Here is a 20,895-nt window from a genome sequence, read left to right as displayed (position 1 = left end):
ATATCAAAGTATAATACACTGTTTTGATACAGTCTCTGTGTGTTATGTGTTTGGTAGTAAAACCTTGAAAGATCCCCTTTTTCAGAGTCGAATAGCCCAGTGAGGTCACTGGGGTCAACTTGAGGCGCGAAAGTGTTTTTGTGTGGCTTTGTGAATAAAATACGGGGTAAAACTCAATTTTTAAACTCGTAGTCTGCATTAAAAGGCGTTCGCAAGATGAATCCTGCATCAACAAACGTTAAGGTGAGAATTTTTTCTATTCAGTAGTCGTTACAGCAGCAATTTATACTGTCGTCCGTGTGAAAATTATGTTGTTTTCTTGCGCTGTTGCCCCCCTCCCCCTTGCATATTTCCCACAGGTATCCAACAATAACTTATCCAACCTTATATATGTGTGAGGCTTTGGCGACTTGAATTTTTACGGTGAATTTATGTTTCATACATAATTTTACTTAGGCTTTGTTGTTGTAGCCAGGCTACCATGCCATAGTGTATGTGTATATACAGTGTATGTATATATATATATGTGCAAATTAGGTGGTCGACTTCTTTGGTTTGAAGGGAGCCCCGCACAAGGCAGGGCAGAGAAAAATTAGTACGTGGTAAAAAATTTGTACGTGGTAAATGAAAGGAAACCTGAGTGATAAGTTCCCAAGGGACTCCAATTTCTCCACTACATAAAAATTACTTCTTCCTCTTATGGTAAAATTGCTGACACAAAATATTAATCGTTAGAAAACTGTACATCCAAAGTGTGAGAAAACATTTTCTTGCTTTGTAGATTTCTTCATCCTTGATTTCCATACAAATATACCACTGTGTCTTACTATACAATAATATTACTTTTGACAGAAAGCTTGAACTTGAATACATTAATTTTGTATTTGTAAATGCTGTTTGTGAAACAAAGGCTCATGGGAAATATGATAATTAGATGAGGATGGTCAATGTCAAAGGACAATGGATGTATAGTCTATTCTGATGATAATGTTTCCATCCTCCATGCGTGAGAAACCATAATTAAATGTATCATAGCCACTTCTTATACAAAATATAAGTCATAGGATGAGATTTAGGGTATATTTAAAATGTGCCTTCTTTTTGGTTAATTGTTTCCTCAGGTTAGTGAGATTTTCATGGCCGCCGGCCAGGCCTTCTCTAAGCTAGGAGAGATGTGTATGCAGCTTCACCCTGCAGCAGCGGAGGCCTCACCATCTAGGTAGGTTCTTCTTCTCTAACAAACATCTTTTGGGGTGCTTTTCAGCCTCCACCAGGCCCTCCTACTTGTGTTTTTGGGGTGCTATTTAGCCTCAGATAGTAGTATGGAAAGTAGAATTTGGTAAAAAAGGGAAGAATACTTAGCCCAGGAGAGTCAGTCTATGCACACATGAACTCTACGGTGACCAAACTCCCCTGGCCAATTACGTGTATTCTCCCTATTTGAGTAAATTTTTGTTAAAGCTAAAGCTTTAGTTAGTCTGGTAGAGACTAGGTGCCTGAAAAACAAGTTGTTATGTACCTGAGTGTTACTGCTGGTGAAGTAAGTAAACTGGAAAACTGTGTCTTCTTGTGTCCATTAGTGGGAGCACCAAGTGGACAGATGAAGAGATAGAGATGCTGAGGACGTCCGTGGCAAGGTTTGGGGATGACCTAAACAAGATCAGCGAACACATCAAGACAAGAACAGTGTAAGCAGGCATCCAATACATCATAACCTTTCACCCTTCCAAATCATTGTCACCTATAGCTGTCATATCTAGATTCAGTGTTTAGGGTTAGATGTTCAAAGATTAGATGTAACAAGTTGTTTGGTGTAATGTAGCCAGTTACCATCATACCACATGCCTGTGAAGCTGGTGTTTTATGCCATGGGGCAGTTATACCAGCTATACAGATTCATAAAGTTTCATGATGTTTTGTTTTTATTTAGGGCACAGATTAAGCAGGCTTTGAAGAAGAAGACGTTTGAAGAAAGTGGGGTTCCCTACAAGCCTCCTGTGGAACAGAAGTCCCCCAAGAAAGGAGGGGGTTTGCAGACTGCTGCAATAGCCGCTGGTCCAACAGCCACCACTACTCCCTCCCGGTCAGAGCCCCCAGCCAAGAGACAAAGAACAGGTATGAAAGATAAGAACTTAGTATGTTTATGATTTAATATGGTTAAATTTGGCGTCGTTTCTGTGAATAATTTCATCAGGTAAAAAAGAGACTTTAGAAGATGGGGTTTTCACATCTGCTGTTTAGGGGACCGGCTGTCACCTTTTTCAGGGCAACAATGACTGATGATTCTGATTCTTTATCATTACTAAGGATTCTGATTCTTTCTTATTTTATGTTGTATACGTTCTGTAATGACACTACATTTTGGGCCACATCTGTAACATTACAGCATCATCACCTAGCTGCAGTATATTCAATATGAAATAATCAAGAATCATAAGTAGTCATTGATAACATTGGATGAGAAAATCCCTGGTTGTTGAAGAGAGAATCTTTTTATAGAATTTATCATTAAATTCTGCATGACATCTTGTTTTGCAGATGTGGCATACCAGCAGTACCATGAGTCAGACAATAATGACACCCTGGTGGACATAGAGGGGCTAGAGGGGACGTCATCCGAATCACCCATCAAACATGACATCAACCTGGGAGTAGCACAGTCTGAACAAGGTAAACACTAACATTCTTAGTCAATTGCTAACATTCTTAGTCAATAGTCAAATGTTCCTAACAAATGATTGGAAACAGATGAAGTTTCAAGCAAGTCTTGAGCTTATTCGTAAATTAAAAAAAATATATATTTCATATTTTCCTGCATGATGACACTCCATTTATTTGTAGATGTAAAAATTAAATTGAAGAAGATCAGATTATGACATTTTCTGCACAGCCTTTGAATTTTATTTTGACAATTTCTTTGTGGTAAAAGCTTACTATCCCCTCTCCCTTACATTTAGTCTTCCTTATCCCTTAATCTTACTGAATGTACAGTCATTGAAACTGTCCTTTATACCATTGAAAATGGAATCTTCCTGATCATATATTTTGTTGTCTTTTCTCTGTACAGATCAGTTGAGTTTGGACTCAGGCCTGATGATGACTCCACACAGTGTACCTCTATCATAAGGAAAACTTTAGTCACATTTTATACTACTTACAACTGAACTTTTGTATGTATGAAATTATGTGTATTTGTATGAACTTTTACAAAGTATGAAGGTAGTGTTTTTTTTTTGTGAAATCCAAAGATATTGGATATATATGTTCTTGCAAAGTGTAAAAAAAAAACAACTGCCAATGTTATTTGTGACTTTTTATGTAGTATTACTGTCTATTATTATGGCTATGACTATATGAATATTGATACCATTGATCTATAATGCATTAGATTATGCAGATTAGTTCATGATAAGTATGGATAAGTATTTGACTTAAATTCTTGTATGCAGAGAATGGTACATAACACTAGAACACAGTTTCTCTATTTTGTCCTCCCGAGTTGAGTAAGTCATATACTTGTACATGTTCATGTATCTTAGATTTCAGTGAAATATAAAAGTCAACATTCCACTTTGTGCTATCTTTCTTGTAGCTGCTTGCACCATTCATGATAAAACTGTACCTCATACAACTTGAGAATGGTAAAAAAGAAACCTTACCAAAACAGCACGGAATGGTCTTGGAACAATGTTCTTGTTGAATGTGTCTGTGATTTTAACTCCATGATAATAAATTAGCAGCGTTCTTTGGTCCTCACAAAGTTCGTTTCTGGTTTTAGATTACTGTTTTTGTCCCATCCACTCATTTTTCCATGCGGATTCCTTTAGCTATAGCCCTGCATCATTCATCTCTATTGGTAACCGTCAGAATAACAAGCCATTCTTCTTGTGCCGGTTAAACTCACGCCCTGAAGTCACGACCGATAGGTTATTGTAAGTTTTCTCACGTCCACAAAATTTACACCATGACCCTTGTCTAATATAAATGCGACTATGCCATTTGCACCATTTTATCAAGGCATTCTTCTAGATCTAAAGATGTGTATAAGGTTGTTTCCATTGCGATCACGTTTTTGGATCATTCCAAGTTGTTAATCTTGAACGGTAGAGAGCGCGGGTTCAAAGAAAGTCGAACGGACACCCCTGTATTTACAACACGCTTGGTTTACCTCCGAGGGAGGGGTCAACATCTCAGCGTCGACTCTTTCACCGAAGCCTCTAAAAATCTGCTCCCAAATCTAGCCTCTACTACCAAGGATCTGCTTTACATACAGAGGGACGTCTGCGAAGAATGCAAGGCTTTCTTGGAAAGTTTCTACTTCGATGCCTTTTCCGGGATCATGATTTGAGGCAACAACTTCCCTTTGTCGGTGAAGTACCTATTTTGACTCTGTTGTCGAAAGTTTGGGAATAATTGCCAAGTCTTACGTGTACCCTCACTGATAGGATTAACCATGTTTATCGAGGTGTGGTGCAGACGTTAAAGAGCTGTGGACTAGACTGTTCTGTTGTTAACAAGTTAGCTGAGGAGAATCCACCCAGGAGGTCCTGGCAGCCCCGTACGGGGAGAGCTCACATCCTGTTTTAAACGGACGCCATTTGTCTCATTTTTCCAGGGCTCTGAACCTTACCAGATCGGCACAATTACTGTCCTTTTTGTGTCGTATTTTCTCAACAACATCTTAATTCTGCGAGAAAATTCCAGTTTGAAGCAGTCTAGTTGTATTTACAGTCAATGAGATTGGCCTTGGGCACGTTTTTGGTGGACACAGTTTGCCCGTCTCCAGGACTCTTGCTGCACGACAGAAAGAATTCCACCTCCACAGGACGTCTCTAATGTAGGCAGCCGCAACATTTACGTGTCCCAGGACGAGTCCTACACAAAACAAGGTAAATAATATCTGATGCTTTGTTAACATCGTTACCAACTGTTTGTAGTAGAATAGTCATTTGCTAATTGGAGTCTTTGTGCTGGCATTAGATAGTCGTAGATAGATTATCTCTCACTTTTGAACGTACATATAATAGCATGCATTTTCACAAAGACCAAGTCATTGGAAAGACTAACAGCTTTGAATACACTGTCACTGTGCAATTGGAGTCATCATAATGGGTGCGTTTTTGAAAGACTTTTAGGATCTGTACGCGTGAAAGGATGCTCATTATGCAACTGTAAATGAAAGATGTTCGCCACACCTAGCGTTACATCTTATTACGTGCACTACAGATTCAAACCATTTAATATATTGTTTTCACACAATTATTTCGAGGATTCAAAAATGTGTCCTTAGTCGAGAGGGATTTCGGAGTCCTAGTTTGACTATCTGACCCCGTCTGAAATGTAAGGTTACCAGTCGACCTACAGAATGCAATATATTACCTCGGGGTGACTAGATTTATACATGTAGGTCAAATCTAACCGCAAAAAATGCCACATTTTGATACATTCACGGTGTAATATACAGTTTGCATCCTCGGTGTACATTTATCAAGTTGGAAAGTGTTCAAGATTGCTGAGCAGATTTAAAATACGATGGTTGTCACAATATTTAGTGTTGAAATCCCCAGCCGTCTGCATGGAATTTTAAAGAGTTGCTGAACAAAGCAGGGACGGCGTTAGGCGGCATGGAATGTGACTCTGACTGTACTGGTGGGGTCGGTCTGTTGTTTTGGCAACACTTGTGACAAAACGTTTCTGGGGATAAAGAGGAAGGAATGCAACGAGCAAGACTGCTCTAGCTGGTAAATAGTTTATAGAGTAAGAGTTTTAACTGATGTTCATGTATATTTTTCTTGCTTTAAGATTAGCATCCTATTAGTTATAATTCGTAATAACACTTCCAACTAATATCTTGTTCCCGGATGGCATTTGGTCGTTAGTTCTAGCGTCTGGAATATTTGATCATATGCACTTGACACGTAAGAGGGGTAAGTACAATTGTTCTCTTTAGTAAACTGTACTATTACATGTAGTTACGTGGTACACTGAATGTGATTCCTAAGTTTCTACGTTCATCGTTCAGTTATAATATTCTATTATTGAACTTCTTTTGTACTTATAAACCTACCTACATTAATTATACCAAAGACCTCCTTGATAATACAGTATTTCTACCATGTGTTTTATAGATACATGTTTATTACGTCGTCTTAGGTTTGAAGTCAAAGATCTACAGTTGTTTTAGGGATTCAAACATGGACGTCACTAGTATGAATGTGAAATTCGAGGTGGACAAGTTTTGTGAAATATTGTTCATGACGTCAATGGAGGGTCGTCACGTCAAAGATCAGTTTTCACACTTTTAGAGCTCAATGTCAGTACAATATTGTTCATAGATATACAAGTCACATTTTACATGCACCAGGAACAATGCTTTCAATGCATGTTGGAAATTACAACGATTTTATGCATTTGAAATATATAATGCAATTGTTTCTTCTGATTCCAGAAAGAAGGAAAATCTTGTCCGAGGATGGACTGTGTGTATGATGCGAACCATGCGAACTACAATAGCGCCTACCACAATGCCGCCACCCTGGACGCCATGGCGAGGTCAAAGATCATCGCCACGGCAACCAGAGTCAGACGAGATAAAGACGATCCTGACATCACCGTCCTAGTGGCGGGAAACGGCGTGAACGTGGCGAGGGTTCACATGCCGGCAGACGTTAGGGTGGGAACTTTATTATGTTTACCGAAGGAAAACATATCTGATTCAGTGTTTTTGCTACGTTTCCTCTTCTTCTCCTGACCTGATTGTACCAGACGGCTGGCGCCATGGTAACTGGTGTTGGGTTACATAATGTTGCAATTTTACAGTAGGAAGGATTTAGATTCCTGTCCCCATATACGTATGTGTATATGTTTTGAGTAAAAATTAACAGAGCAGACGATATGCGAAGATAAACATTATGCATTTGCTTTGCAAACGTTCATTTATTGAATAATGCGTAATTATGATAACTGTTCCTGCACAGTAAATCAACATGAAGAAGCTAAGAAAATGATAAAATTATATTGGTAGAAATGATGAAAGAGACGGTTTAGATGTCAGGTATAAGGCACACTATCAAACAAATGACATTTCACTATTAAGTTAAACTCTTCTAGCAAAACCGGCTTCTTGTGCAAACTACCAGCAATGACGGCATTGTTTGTATAGAATAGCTTCTTACACATGTTTACTAAACGCAAACTCTATTAAAGTTGACGAGGCTCCATAATCTACTAGAATTGTGTGCTGCATGTGCTGTATTTCAGGTGACGCCGCTAGGTGTCGTGACTGGCGCCGTAACAGTGACAGCGGTTGGTCCTTACGGTAAAAAAGCGCACTGCACTCTCGCCAAACAGAAACCAGGCCACTTCCACGGAACTTACACACCGAACATTGTAGGCGAGTAAACACATTGATTTTTTTTTTCCAGAAAACCATAAGATATGTAAATTTATACACAATTCGAATTTACCCGGATCGAAGTTAGCCACCCAACATGGCGGACAATTATTACGTCATAGTCAAGATCTGATTCTTTATCCCGTTTTATTTAGTATACTGAAAAGTATTTGACTGTAAAATGCGCAAATCGGTATTATGGGGATAATTGTATGTTATTTGTATATCCTATTTTTTTCACCTTAGGCCAAAAAAAAAGTTTTCAACCATACTGTAAATCGTGCAAAACAGTTGCTAAATGAGCAAAAATATACCATAAGTTGCAAGGAAAACATTTAGAAACGATACCAATGTCGTAGAATGCCAAAACCAAAGGAAAAAAGACAAAAATGTAAAGAAATGAATTTGAAGAGTAGATTATTCGTCATAACATATTCTGTGCCATTTGTTCATCCTTCATGACCACGTAGATTTCATAGTAAAAGCAACTTTTTTTTTGCAAAACTTTTTTTCATTCGCATGCGCGCATCGGTTTTGGGGTTCCCAGAGGATGTCATCCATATAATCAAATCAACATGGCCTTATGTGCCACCACAATATTCTCTATATGGTGAATCAATGGGATAGCACCCCTACTATCCCCTTGATTCACAATATAGAGAAATTGTATATCTTCTTCTGGTAAATCAATGGGATAGCAGGGGTGAATTTCTACAATTCATTCAGTAATTGTGATGTAATGATCGTATGGAGAGGTGAAACTGAGTATTTTTGTTGTTATGTCGATCATTCTGTATCATATGCGATTTCTTAATATTGTATAGTCTGTTATTTGTGCTTTGTATACCCAGCATTGCCTGAAAAAACAGGTTTTTATGTACCTGAGTGTTACTGCTGGTGAAATAAATAAATAAAATGAAACTAAATACCACTAGCTCATGTAAAGCAACTATTTTCCAGGAAGTTGGGTGGTGACTATCCGGATCGACGGGAAGTCTGTTCCGGGAAAGAGGTTCACCTGCAATGTGTACGACCCCCGCAAGGTGAAGGTGTTCGACACGCAGCCGGGGATTCTGGGAAGGCTGTGTACGTTTGGAGGTGAGGGCCGTAGTGAAATGATGAACTCTAGAAGTGTCAGGTCAAATTAGATCAACCTGCTAAACACACATGCATGCGCCTCATGTGGCTGCGACGCTTCCGGTTAATATGGTTAATACAAATATAAATAAAATATGTTTTTGTTTTATCTCACAGCTCAATTCCCTTTGAGAAAAATTCAAAAAATGGATGACAGAAAAGAAAATGCATAATCTGCGAAAGTAATAAAATCACCTATTTGGTGAGGGATATTAATTTAACCCCAAGAGTATGCATCAAAATTACATATTTTGCATACTCTTATGCATATGTCTATCATTTTCAAATATGCTCAAATATTCATATGCTCCCTAAAAGTGTGTTTATTATTACATGTTTGGCAAATATTCCTTGGTAGAGCGATGGAGGTATAATATTTTCTCACCTCTTGCGGTTTCCAGGTAGACATGCAGTTACAAACAAATGAGTATCCAACAAGCCGTTTCCATAGCAACGACCTTTGCCATATAGTGAAACTGTATACAGTCGAATCTGATAGTTGAACCACTAAAGGAAGTGGGTGCACTGTTTCTAATAATTTCGTTGTATTGCTATAATATAACCGTTATATTTTGAAATAGCGTAATAGCCATTCGTTTTCGACACGGAGGCCATTGACATACATGTATATGTATATATATAGACTGGCTTATATTGAATGAATGCGCATGTGCTATAAAGGCATTTATTAATATCTTCCGTCCTACTTTAAGACATACACAATGAACGTAAAACACATCTTTAATCTGATCACCCGGTACTTGTCAGTTATGATCCTAATATAGAAGTCGTATCCAAGAATAGCCGGGTAGCTCCACCCACGATGAATCATCACCCATTGTCCGCCCGGTTTACCGATATTTTCCGCTAAACAAAACCATTGTTTACACTTAAAGGTCACCGCTCGCGTTTGTCATCCCCGTGTCACATTGACGGGGAAACCCTTTCATGAAAGGTTGTAGAAAACCCCGCTGCTCCGCATTTTCCTAACATTTCGATGTCTTCCTCGTTGCAACCGGCGGGCGTTACTCGAGCTCCTCGTCTGAACGTGAGACATGTCGGTAACTGTTCCGTTTTCGCTCGGCTGAAACTAAGTTGGAGTCCCGAGAGAGCTCTATAAATATCGCGGTGGATATTTGGGTGTGATTTTATGGTGAGATTATGAAGGTAAGTGGCGTTACCCTTGGTTACGCGTCACTCTTTGACTAAAACTGTCGTCTGCAATAATTTCTTTCACAGAAACCTTAAGAATTTTTCACTTAAGGTTGCTGCTTAACCAAACATTTCAGGTGTACGTTGCATACAGTGTTACGCATTGTCTAGTATCTCAGTTTTGATTTATGTGCCGCTATATCTTTTATGTCGGCTTTGTACTACTTTTAGCTGCAGCGTAATATGTGTATACTACGATATCACTGAATGGAGACAAGTACATTCCCCGCAGTAGTTTTTAACTGTTTGTATGTCGTCGTTTGAACATTCAGATCCTGTATGCATGTTGAAATTCTTGCCAACTTTGCACTTACGCAATGATTTTCTTTCATGTTACCGCGTTGTCAAATGTGGGGCTATGTTTAGTGATCGACCGCTTTAATGTCAACAAAAGATTATAATACTCGCAAGCATATAGAAAAACATATTTCATTTATTCTACGTCTAACAGTTTTCGTTCTTTCAAAATATGTGTCGCTGATAAAATAAAGGTTCTACGCTGAATACCAAGGAAAAGTTTAAACTTATATTAGTCAATATTAATGTACAATACATGTAGTATGAGTTGTAGACGGCCAAGTACGCAAATAATGTGTATATACGTATAGACTATAGCAATAGTATGCTTGTCATCCAAGAGACCGAATGTAAGTTTTTGAGCTGTGACAAGAAATGTCTGTTAAGATGAAGTCCTTATCTCTTGTAAAACTGCAATAACTTGCATATGTACATATGAATATCAGAAATATGATGTGTACTATATATATAGGAGGTATGGATAATTGGACGTAAACTGTGTGTTTGTAAGGCAATGATAACATTACAGTCAACATCGAAATGACATAGTATGAATGAATGAATGAACTTTATTGCTCGACAGTTGTACATGCATGGTACAGTTATGGTAACAAGAAGCTATTACTACAGATATATGAACGTAAACGGCGTGTTTGCATGATGTACGTTAAGGGTTTCTGTCTGTTACAATAGTTTCTCTCGTTTGTAAGGCACTACATATATATCTGTATCTGTATAGCCGGTATAACCGCCTTTCGGCGTAACACACCAGCTTCGCAGGCACGCGGCGCGGCGGCAGCTGGTTATATTACACCGATCGACTTGTTACACCTAACCCTTGAACTTCTAGCTCTAGACATTGTTTAAAGCTATCTATTGACAGTGCCCCTACTGTACTTGGTGACAGTGAGTTCCACTCTGCGATAGTTCTAGGAAAGAATGAATTCTGGAACACCTCAATCCTTGGTTGATAACTCTGGTACTTGAATGCGTGGCTATTTCTTGTTCTCTTCTGGGCTGGTATTAAGTACTATTAGGTATATATATTGGACTAAGTACGTAGATATGTAATCTGATGTTTGTTTTCCAGTCAACACTAAGGAGGCCGGGGAGGGTGACCTCTCGGTGGTGGTGATCTCTCCCAAGGGGCGGATCGCAAGTCGCGTGCGGAACGAAGGTCTCGGGAAATATCGCGTGAGCTTCTCACCGGAAGTCGTTGGGATGCACAAAGTTTTTGTCAACTACAACGGAGATGAGATTGCAGGTAATGGTAATAATATAAAAATATAATGATAATAATTAATTACTCTTTCGAACCTTTGCAAATTTATCACTGCGCAAAAAGCCATTATAGTTTCTAGCCATTCACCTCGAATTATCAACTACAACAGCGATGAGAGCGCAGGTATTGAAAAAAAATAGAATAATGATAATTAATTACTGTTTTTAACCTTTGCAAATTTGTCAAAAATGCTCACAGTGCAAAAAAGCTATTATAATTTTATAGCCATTCACCCTAAAATTGTCAAGTTACCGTTAAAAGATGCGTTCGGTAGACACCCTAATATAAACACCCAACTCAAATGAAATAAATGTATCATACAGATATCGTAAATGTGCATAAGGTTTAAAGCAATAATTGTCTAAAATATTGTATTCCTCTGGCTATGAATTCTCACTGACGGCGAATTTCGTACTGTCGTACATTGAAGTTACAAAGTTACAAAGCAAAATACTTCTATTTAACGATTAAGTGCTATTTTAAAGGGCAAAACAGTTACACTTTGCATGATTGCCCCTCAGAGTCCCCGTTTCAAATCGAAGTGGGGAACACCAGTGCCATATCCGCCCACGGGAAGGGCTTACAGAGGTGCCGGGCAGGGTCAAGGTCAACCTTCAAGATCAAAGGCTGCAGTGGAGGTGACGTCAAGGTCACGATAACAGGTGACGTGGCTGATGTTGGCCGTTTTCCGTTAAACTTATTATGCTTATTGTGTTTATCGAAGGAAAACATATTGTTTTTGCTCTGTTTCCTCCTCCTCTTCTTCTCCAAACAAATACACGTAAGGTCAATGACCTGAACCAGACGTCTGTCACTACGGTAACTAGTGGTGTTGGGTTCACACCATGTTGCAATTTTATAGCAGGAGTGATTTAAACTCCTGTCTGACCATATTATATATGAATGTGTTTGAGTAAGAATTACAGAAGATCATATTCGAAGGTAAACATTATGCATTTGCTTTCTTTTCTAGTTACATTATTTTACGAAATGACTCATTGAGAATATCAAGATGCAGTCTAGAGCACACTTTCAATAGCCCTAATGGGAACTAATTGGTAAAAAACCAATTGCTGCTGATTTCCTTCACAGGTCCCAGTGGAGCCTCCGTCCCCAACATCACTAACGTCTCGGGAGGAAACTACGTCTGCGAGTTCACACCGTTTGAAGCAGGTAAAGGGCTGTTGTTAGATTATCTAAATTTGCAGTATGTAATTACCTCGGGTGCCATCCTCCGTAGTTTCCTAAATGTATGTGATACGAAAGAGAATTTGTTTGAAGTATTCTTTCGGGTGCCTGTGTGTCTATCCGAACAGAGTCGACAGGGTAGGTTGACAGCATGTGGGTGGAAGATTGACAGGCAGAATGTCAAAACGTCAGGGGAAATGGGGGAACGTGAAGGTCTCAGAATTTGGCTGGGCCATCAGGAACATGGTTGAATTCAGGAAGTCATACTTCCCAGAAGTCTGAAATCTCCGGTTTTCGTAGACGTGTTGTTCTTCAATATTTCCTTACATGTGCAACATTGTGCAATGTGCACACTACTTTTCTTTCAGGTGACCATGAAGCTGATGTGCAGTACAACGGAGAGTCGATAGAGGGCTGCCCGGCTACCATCCAGGTGTACGACCCCAGAGCGGTGGTGATTCACGGTGTGGATGACGGTGTGGTCGGGCAGCAGTGTCTTTTCCAGAGTATGTAACGACGTTTCTGTACCCTGCCAATCAATAGAAATTAATAAAACTGCAATTCTATTCAATGTAAATCTTTGTAAATACAACTAGTACAATTTCAATTAAAAATTCCTCTTCATGCAACTTTTATAAAGAGGTCTAAATTATTTGCCACTATTTTGCATCTTTTAATGTTTGTAATATATAGGTATAGTCATAATTGTCCATTATAAGCTAATGAAGCATATATTCATGTAACGTTGTTAATATGATATGCTATTGTTACTTCACCACAAGCGAGAAAGTATTGTTTATTGTTCACAACATTTTAAACCTCAACTGTAACCCTAACCGTAACCCTAACCGCAACCCTACCCCTACCCCTCACCCTACCCCTACCCCTACCCCTACCCCTACCCCTAACCCTAACCCTAACCCTAACCCTAACCCTAACCCTAACCTACAGCTCATATTTTCTGTTTTGTCACTGTTACTCTAGTTGACGTGTCCCAGGCCGGAGCAGGTGATGTACAGATAAAGATCCTGAACCATGGTCGGCCCGTCAAATGGAAACTGTCGTCCATCGAACCTAACAAGCTCAACGTGTCATTCATACCGGAGAGGGCGGGGCCTCATGACGTCACTGTCACTTTTGAGGGGGACACGGTCCCAGGTGAGTTTGGACAAGTCCATAATGTGTTTTTTTGGGGGGGAGGTCTTACCACTTGTTTTAAATCTGCAAAAAATCTCCCCAGTTTGTCAACTCAATATAATTTGTACTAACTTTCATTTGTTTATTAAGTGAGATGAGAGAAGGATGAGAAGAAGTTAAATTAAAAAAGATTAATATGATGTAATTACATAATTTAGTTTATATTCAGAATGTGATTATGTGTGTAATAAGCAATAAAACCCAGTTTGTCAACTAAATATAATTTATACTAATTTTCATTTGTTTATGGTGAGAAGTTAAATTTTCAAACAAAATTAATATGATGTAATTATATAGTTTAGTTTATATTTGTAATGTGATTATGTGTGTAAAAAGCAATAATCACTGTTTAATCTTTGTCATGAAATTTTTGTCATCACAATGGAAAACGCTCTAAAAGTGCAACAATTCAGCCGTCTGCTGTGGGCGAATATAATGGATGCATTAGCTACGTTACATTTACAGTTGCTATGATCAAACGTAAACGGTTATGGTTTATTCATAACTTATACGGTGGATATTCATTGAGTACACGACCTTACGTTTGGTAGTAAATCCTCAATCAAAATCCTTCCGACCTCAGAATCTGAACCATTCTGATGTAGGCAGATTCCGTGGTGCGGTACAGGGAAAGTCACTTTGCACCCCTCCCCCTAGGGAGTGATTTCGTGTGGGTTAGAGCACATTCTGACGTCCGAGAACAATGTAGGTAGGGTTGGTTTTTCCTCGTTATGTTGGTGAGGCAGAGAGAACGGACGACTCATGCTCAGACGGGTGCTTTTGGTACATCTAGGTAGGTGACTCCATTGATCGATAGCCTAACGGTACCACTTCTTCGCCTTGTGGCATAATTAGAGTCATTTGTAATTACCACTCTCAACATAGATGGCTATCAAAATTTGATTCCCATTGCTATACACTAGCGTCCAGCCTTAGGTATTTCATACCGTTGGTGGGGGTAAACATATGCAAATTTCAGTTGAAATACATGTGGTATATTTCATCTAATAAGCTAAAGTATTGTATCAATGAGGTTTTAAGATGCCTTGTCTGGGGTAATTGCACCTTTTGGGTGTTAAGTGCCTTCATACCACGAAAATGCGTTTTTAAATAATTTATTTGCATATGAGCACGTGGGAAATTTCCTTTACTATTCTAAGACGTTTGAAATAATCACATCTGGAAATCTTTCATCAAGACGTACATCTTAAACAATCATGTATTTCGACTTCAATTTCTTCGTACTTTTTTTTTTATTTTAGGATTTTTTCCCTATTCCTGAGAGTCTATCGTATTGATTCCTGGGTTTTGTTACATTCAGTAATAGCCCTATTGATAGATCACTTTTGCTGTAATTATACTATCACCCTACATTGAATAGAACAGTTTGACGTATGAAACACACCATAAACGTTATTTAAAAGCTATCATACCCAACAAAGATTATACACTGTGTAGAGGATTCCCGCCGTAATGTCTGCTGGCCACTTCATAACTGTCACAGACCAGAAGCTGACAAAGAAACCGTGCGGTCTGTTTTGTATCTACGTGATAAGAGTGATAAATCACAGAACACGCAGCACGCCAAGGTCAAGTACCCCAGCGTGACTTCATGCAACATCATCACATAGTAGCTTGTATATGTTCAGCAATAGATACTACAAACCACTATAAACAGCTATATTTTCCGAGAATTTCCTAGAATTCTAGCTGAGCATGCCATTACATGGGTATAGTTTGAACCTCAAGTACTTCGTACTCTTCGTTCGTGGTACAGTAACTTAGCGTCTTTTTGCCTTCGACCTCCCTGCCCATTTTGATCAGAAAGGGATACTAATGTCAGACGCTTTTCATATATTTTTCATGAAGCTATATAATTTATTTGGGTCAGTACCTTAAGATGGTTTCTTTGTTATGGCATTTCATCGATAGTTTAGATGTAAATATTTGGGTGTCAGAAATTTGGCATCAAGAGAATATCGTATGTTGATCTGTATCTGTATCGGTATAGCCGGTATAACCCTTCGGCGTTCACACCAGCTTCGCAGGCACACGGTGCGGCGGTAGCTACCTATATTACACTGAACGACGTGTTACACTAAATCTTTGCACAATTAATTGCAGGGGTTGTTTAACGCTTTCTAGTGATGATGCCCCAACTGTGCTTGGTGGCAACGAGCTCCACTCTACAATAGTTCTGATATGACTTTTTGAATACCTCAATTCTTGGATGATAACTCTAGATCTGATATTTGAAGGCATTCACTGTTTCACTTCTTCTTTTCTGAGCTAGCATAATGATGTTGTTGAGGATCGTAACACCTCTCTCTCTGCTCCTAGGATGTCCGTTCCGCTGCAATGTGATAGACCCGAGCCGTGTGGTGCCCATCAAACACCAGCCCCGTGTGGCCACGGCAGGCCGCCTGACCAACTTCACCGTCACCACACGTGATGCCGGGGAGGGCAACACCACCTTCATTATCACAGGTCAGCTTTGCAACAATCAACTCTAAAGATTTTAAAGAAGAAAAAAAATTAAGCATTTTAAACTGTAATGTCCAACACAAGGGTTGGACGGTACAACAGCCATTGTCAAGGAATGAGCAATCCACTGCTTCCTTGACATCACGTTATGCAGATGACACACGTGACTCGGTGAGCAGTGGATCGTAAGTTGTAGAAAGTCTGTGTCGCCCTCCGTCTTTGTTGAGGGAAGGTGGCAGTGTGTTTGATTTGACAGAAATTTATCAGAAAATGAGCCACTGGATGACATTTACAACTAGTTCTTCTAGAGATGACGCCATGTCTAGGTCACGTGACCTCACTAATGGGTCAAAGGTTATCGGAAGTCTGTCACGTCCCCCGCCTGGGTTGATGGCTTATAGCACATCGTCTTCCTTTTTTACTCTCCACGCCAATATAAATGACATTATATTTTAAAAAACAAGACACATTATTGCCTTTCCTTACTTTATCTTTTACCGCTTCAACTTTCTTGTAGACCCGTTTGGCAGTGTGATACCATGTCGAGTGGAGAACGAACGGCATGAAGTGAGGGCACACTGGACACCGTCTGATGTCGGTAAGTAAAGACCACTTTTGAAATCAGCGATCGCCTGTTAACCTAAACGCATGGAAACATATCCGACACATCCTCAACAACATGTCAAACGTGACAGGGGCTTTTTCAGTTTGAAGAGAATAGACAATTGTATGCATGATACAAAATAATGTGTTTTTACAAACAGCTTTAACACGGAATCTTTATGTACTTACAATGTCTGTAACTTGTTCCGTTGCTTTAGAATTACCAAAAAAAACTAAAAGAATGATTTGATACCGTATGAGCTCGAGATTGGTAATTGCCTTAGTATATGGATTTCGTTATAAGATTATTGTATACTATCAATGTTCTTAGGTGTCGACTTCATTTAATTACAGATACTCTTTACCACAAGGGCATATAGAATAATACAACTTGGTACCATTCATGGGAATCACTTAGATTTATGACATTGTCAGGAAGAACAAGTCTGTCCACAGGAATTTCACTTCTTCTTTTTTCACAGTATTGATTATCGATTCATCATCCCAGAAGTCATTTAGGACAATCCCTTTGAGCTACGTTTGATTTAAGTCTTCCTGCAACCTGTCCACTCACTGGTCACACACAAAAAAGACATCAATAAATTTGTCATAATCTAGAATACATTTGCTCAGGCGTGCTCATTTTCATTGTCTGCTTCCATTGTGCAGTTTTTAGATAAAGAAATACTTTTACCTTATTTTTGGAACACGTTTTCATAAATAGTGTTATAATTCATTATTTTCATGTGGAAAATCACAGACAAAATCGACACTATATATAGATGAATGTGAAGGAAGTGAAAATATATTGGCAGGTATAAACAGCAAAATACACTACCTGCTTCGATTGTTTTCACACTTTGCAATCGATTGTAATTGTTTATTAAATATATATACAAAGACTTATTGTTATCAATACGTTATGATATTTTTGCTTCACCAAAAGATTTCTGTATGTTTTTAATGTGGACAGGGTGTGTGGAAAAGGCACCTGCCTGTCTCCCCTGCCTTGTCTTTGTGACAAAGCTCAAATAAATAAATAAAAGTGTCTAAATTTGTGTTGATGATTGTTGTTAATATTGCCATGTCTGTTTTAGGGAGGCACCATGTTCAGGTACTGTTTGGTGGTGTGGAAGTTCCCGGCAGCCCATTCGTGGTCCAGTCGTACGACGCCAGTAAGATATCGTTGGAGGATCTGGACACGAACGGAAGACCGGGGGAAATGGTGGAGTTCACTGGTAAGCAAAGCAGTACCTTTTTTTTTTATTCTGTCTCTTTGTATCTTTGATTCTCAATCACTCTGTATAGTATATTTGTGTGCGTGTGTGTGTGTGTGTGTGTGTGTGTGTGTGTGTGTGTGTGTGTTTATGTGTGTGTGTGCCAGTATGTGTGTTTGTGTGTGTGTATGCGTGTGTGTGTTTGTGTGTGTGAGTGTGTGTGTGTGTGTGTGTGTGTGTGTGTGTGTGTGTGTGGTGAGCGTGTAAAAGTATCAAAATGAAAATTGACAACATGTATAATGTTATTATCGATGATTGTAAAGAATTCCTACCAGACTATTCCCATTCTGTCGTTTTTTTAATCATTTATTGCAATGTTGCAGCAAACTCTAAGTAAAATAGTTTTCTCAGACATTTAGTTACAGGATGTGCCGAGTTGTAACAAACCCCGTTGGGCACCCAATCCCCCCTCACAGCTTTCTATTGAGATGTGCGTAAAATCATTGCATTAGGATAGGGATTTTATAACACGCGCCTCTATTCTGTATAGACATCCCCACATTTTCCGGATGATTAATCTGCGTGCATTATCACTCATTCAGAGATGCCCGCAAGCGTTCCCCCTTTATGAATCGGTATAACCGTATAAATAATGAATAGCGACTAAAATATACATAACCAAAAAGGAGCGCAGAAAGAAAAGAGAGTTATTGGGGTGAATGCTTAGGTCATGTTGGTCTAGGCGGTACTGGGGCGACTGCACGATTATGTGTTGTGATCCGTACATTACACTTAACGCATCACTTTTATCATGGTTATTACATATCAATTTGTTTACTATATCTTCATCTTCAATTTTGCATTCTTTGCCTTTTGATATGCATCTGAGCATACGAAGTAATGATAAATCTAGTATTTTCAAAAATATTGTATCAGTGATGGTTAAATAAAAGAGATCATCATTATTAGAGAATTTAACATAAGAATGCAGATCGGTTTTAGCTATATATGATATGAGAAATAAAACTTGACAAACAAAAAAATACGGACAAACATAGACATTAAAGCAATTATAATCATATCACCACTATTGTCATAATTATGATTATTATGATTGATTATTATGACTATTGTGATTATATTTATTATTACGAGTATTATTATTATTATTACTGTTATTATTATCATTATTGTTATTATTATTATTATCATTATTATTATTGGTGTTGTTGATATCATTATTATTATTATTAGTTTAATAATCATTGTTGTTGTTGTTGTTATTATTATTACTATTATTATTGTTGTTGTTAGCATTATTCATTTTTGCCTTCATGTAGTAAACACGGAAGGGGCAGGGGAGGGTGACCTGAAATGTCACGTGGCAGCAGACGGAGGAGCCACACACGTGAAGAGCACCGTGCGGAAGATCGCAGCTGAGCGGTACGCCGTGACGTTCAGACCCGAGTCGGTCGGCGAACACGACGTTAGGGTTACATACAACGGAGTGGATGTTCCAGGTAAAATATGAAAATGCATACATGTATACTTTTTTATTGTCTGTTTGCCAAATCATACGCCATACTGACTTATTAATATTACATAATATTAATATTATTGTTAAATGCCTTATGAATCAAATGAAATTACTTAATATTAATGTTAAATGACTTGTGACTTAAACGAAATTACTTCATATTACTTACTACACCATACTGACTTGATTATTATTATTATTAATTATTAGTAAAATTTATTCTTCATTTTAAATGAAAACATATTATACTGACTTGTTTTTTTCACTAGTGTAGTTAATTATGCAGAATATGCAGGGCAACACAAAATCTACATGTTTATCGAAGGGGTTATATACAGTTGATTTTATAAAATTACTTTTGGTCATGTTACTTTTATTTTGCACACTTGTATTGTAAATAAAGAAGAAACAAACACAAGGATATAGTATATCGGTAAGATATCGCATGGTGTATGATGTAGCAAGAATTGACTTGAAAAATTAATGGGTATACCAATAAAACCGTTTTTACCGTTAAACGGTAGAAAAAAGTTCACCATGTTTTCTATTCTATAATGTATCAGGGACTCCGTTTGCCTGCAACATCTTGAACCCTGACCGAGTGTCTGTGACCGGGGACGGGAGGAAGAGAGTTCAGCTCAACACCCCCTACCGGTTCTTCGTGCACACGCAGGGCGGGGGGAAGGGCACGGTGCAGTGTGCCGTCACAGGTACGTACCAGTAAAATGCGATCATCAGTTTTAAAGTGTAGGCACATGAGTCATATTCTCCATGCTAAATGGTTAAATTTGAGTCATACCTATTAAATGTATATATACAATTTCATCATAACGTGGCTGGGACTATATAAAAATTCAAATTTTATGTAGTCCCATTCATTTTAAGTAGTCATTTTCAGTGTTTAACCATCCAGCATGTCGGACAATGCTTACTTACGTCATAGTCACGTGAGTGCAAAATGATACATTTGCCAAACTATAGGACTCGTTCCCTAGGTAATTTTTTTTACCGTAGGATAAACCTTTCTGATGCAATGTTGTCTTTTTCTTGTACATTAAAGCGCCATGTTATTACTCTTGCAAGACTACCAAATACTAGGTTACCTTACTTGTTCTTATGTCCCTTGACAGGACCAGGACAAGTCCCTGTACCATGTAAGTTGGAGGACAAACATGGCGGCGACTTTATTGGAGAGTTTGTACCTGATGCCATAGGTAGGTATCATCCATATAAAATTGTTAACTTCATTTGTTTGTTTATTTGTATGATTGTACGCTTGTTGTTCGTTTGCAACATGTAGATTAAACATGTCATTTTGTTTAGGTAACTTTCAGATAAAAGTTCAGTT

At 38.5% G+C, this 20,895-nt stretch overlaps 2 protein-coding genes across 2 annotated transcripts; both read left to right on the top strand.

Annotated features, from left to right (window-relative positions):
* Positions 1-82: 82 nt before the first annotated feature.
* LOC109477752 (chromatin complexes subunit BAP18-like) lies at positions 83-3,279 on the top strand. Its single transcript, XM_019779100.1, has 6 exons — positions 83-243; positions 1,122-1,219; positions 1,581-1,688; positions 1,931-2,115; positions 2,539-2,670; positions 3,068-3,279. The coding sequence occupies exons 1-6, from the start codon at positions 217-219 to the stop codon at positions 3,124-3,126; spliced, it is 609 nt and encodes a 202-aa protein (XP_019634659.1). The 5' UTR covers positions 83-216; the 3' UTR covers positions 3,127-3,279.
* A 2,396-nt stretch (positions 3,280-5,675) lies between these two features.
* On the top strand, positions 5,676-20,852 carry LOC109477742 (filamin-C-like). The gene is made up of 16 exons (XM_019779088.1): positions 5,676-5,741; positions 6,449-6,673; positions 7,261-7,393; positions 8,354-8,491; positions 11,130-11,303; positions 11,843-11,983; positions 12,414-12,494; positions 12,878-13,015; positions 13,494-13,667; positions 16,047-16,193; positions 16,708-16,788; positions 17,891-18,031; positions 19,351-19,530; positions 20,111-20,257; positions 20,678-20,761; positions 20,848-20,852. The coding sequence occupies exons 2-16, from the start codon at positions 6,473-6,475 to the stop codon at positions 20,850-20,852; spliced, it is 1,965 nt and encodes a 654-aa protein (XP_019634647.1). The 5' UTR covers positions 5,676-5,741; positions 6,449-6,472.
* Positions 20,853-20,895: the final 43 nt, after the last annotated feature.

This window comes from Branchiostoma belcheri, unplaced genomic scaffold, assembly GCF_001625305.1.
Source record: "Branchiostoma belcheri isolate BF01 breed outbred unplaced genomic scaffold, Haploidv18h27 scaffold41, whole genome shotgun sequence".
Lineage (NCBI taxonomy): Eukaryota > Metazoa > Chordata > Leptocardii > Amphioxiformes > Branchiostomatidae > Branchiostoma > Branchiostoma belcheri.
The sequence above is the reverse complement of the archived record's forward strand: the minus strand, read 5'-3'. Positions and strand labels throughout refer to the sequence as shown.

What these genes read in the sequence shown, in the direction of transcription:
- LOC109477752 (XM_019779100.1), top strand. Translation starts at nt 217, where the DNA reads ATGAATCCTGCATCAACAAACGTTAAG. An exon ending in CTGCATCAACAAACGTTAAG is followed by an intron (nt 244 to 1,121) that starts GTGAGAATTTTT and finishes TTGTTTCCTCAG; the next exon opens with GTTAGTGAGATTTTCATGGC. An exon ending in AGCCAAGAGACAAAGAACAG is followed by an intron (nt 2,116 to 2,538) that starts GTATGAAAGATA and finishes CTTGTTTTGCAG; the next exon opens with ATGTGGCATACCAGCAGTAC.
- LOC109477742 (XM_019779088.1), top strand. Translation starts at nt 6,473, where the DNA reads ATGGACTGTGTGTATGATGCGAACCATGCGAACTACAATAGCGCCTAC. An exon ending in AAGGCTGTGTACGTTTGGAG is followed by an intron (nt 8,492 to 11,129) that starts GTGAGGGCCGTA and finishes TTTGTTTTCCAG; the next exon opens with TCAACACTAAGGAGGCCGGG. An exon ending in CACCACCTTCATTATCACAG is followed by an intron (nt 16,194 to 16,707) that starts GTCAGCTTTGCA and finishes ACTTTCTTGTAG; the next exon opens with ACCCGTTTGGCAGTGTGATA.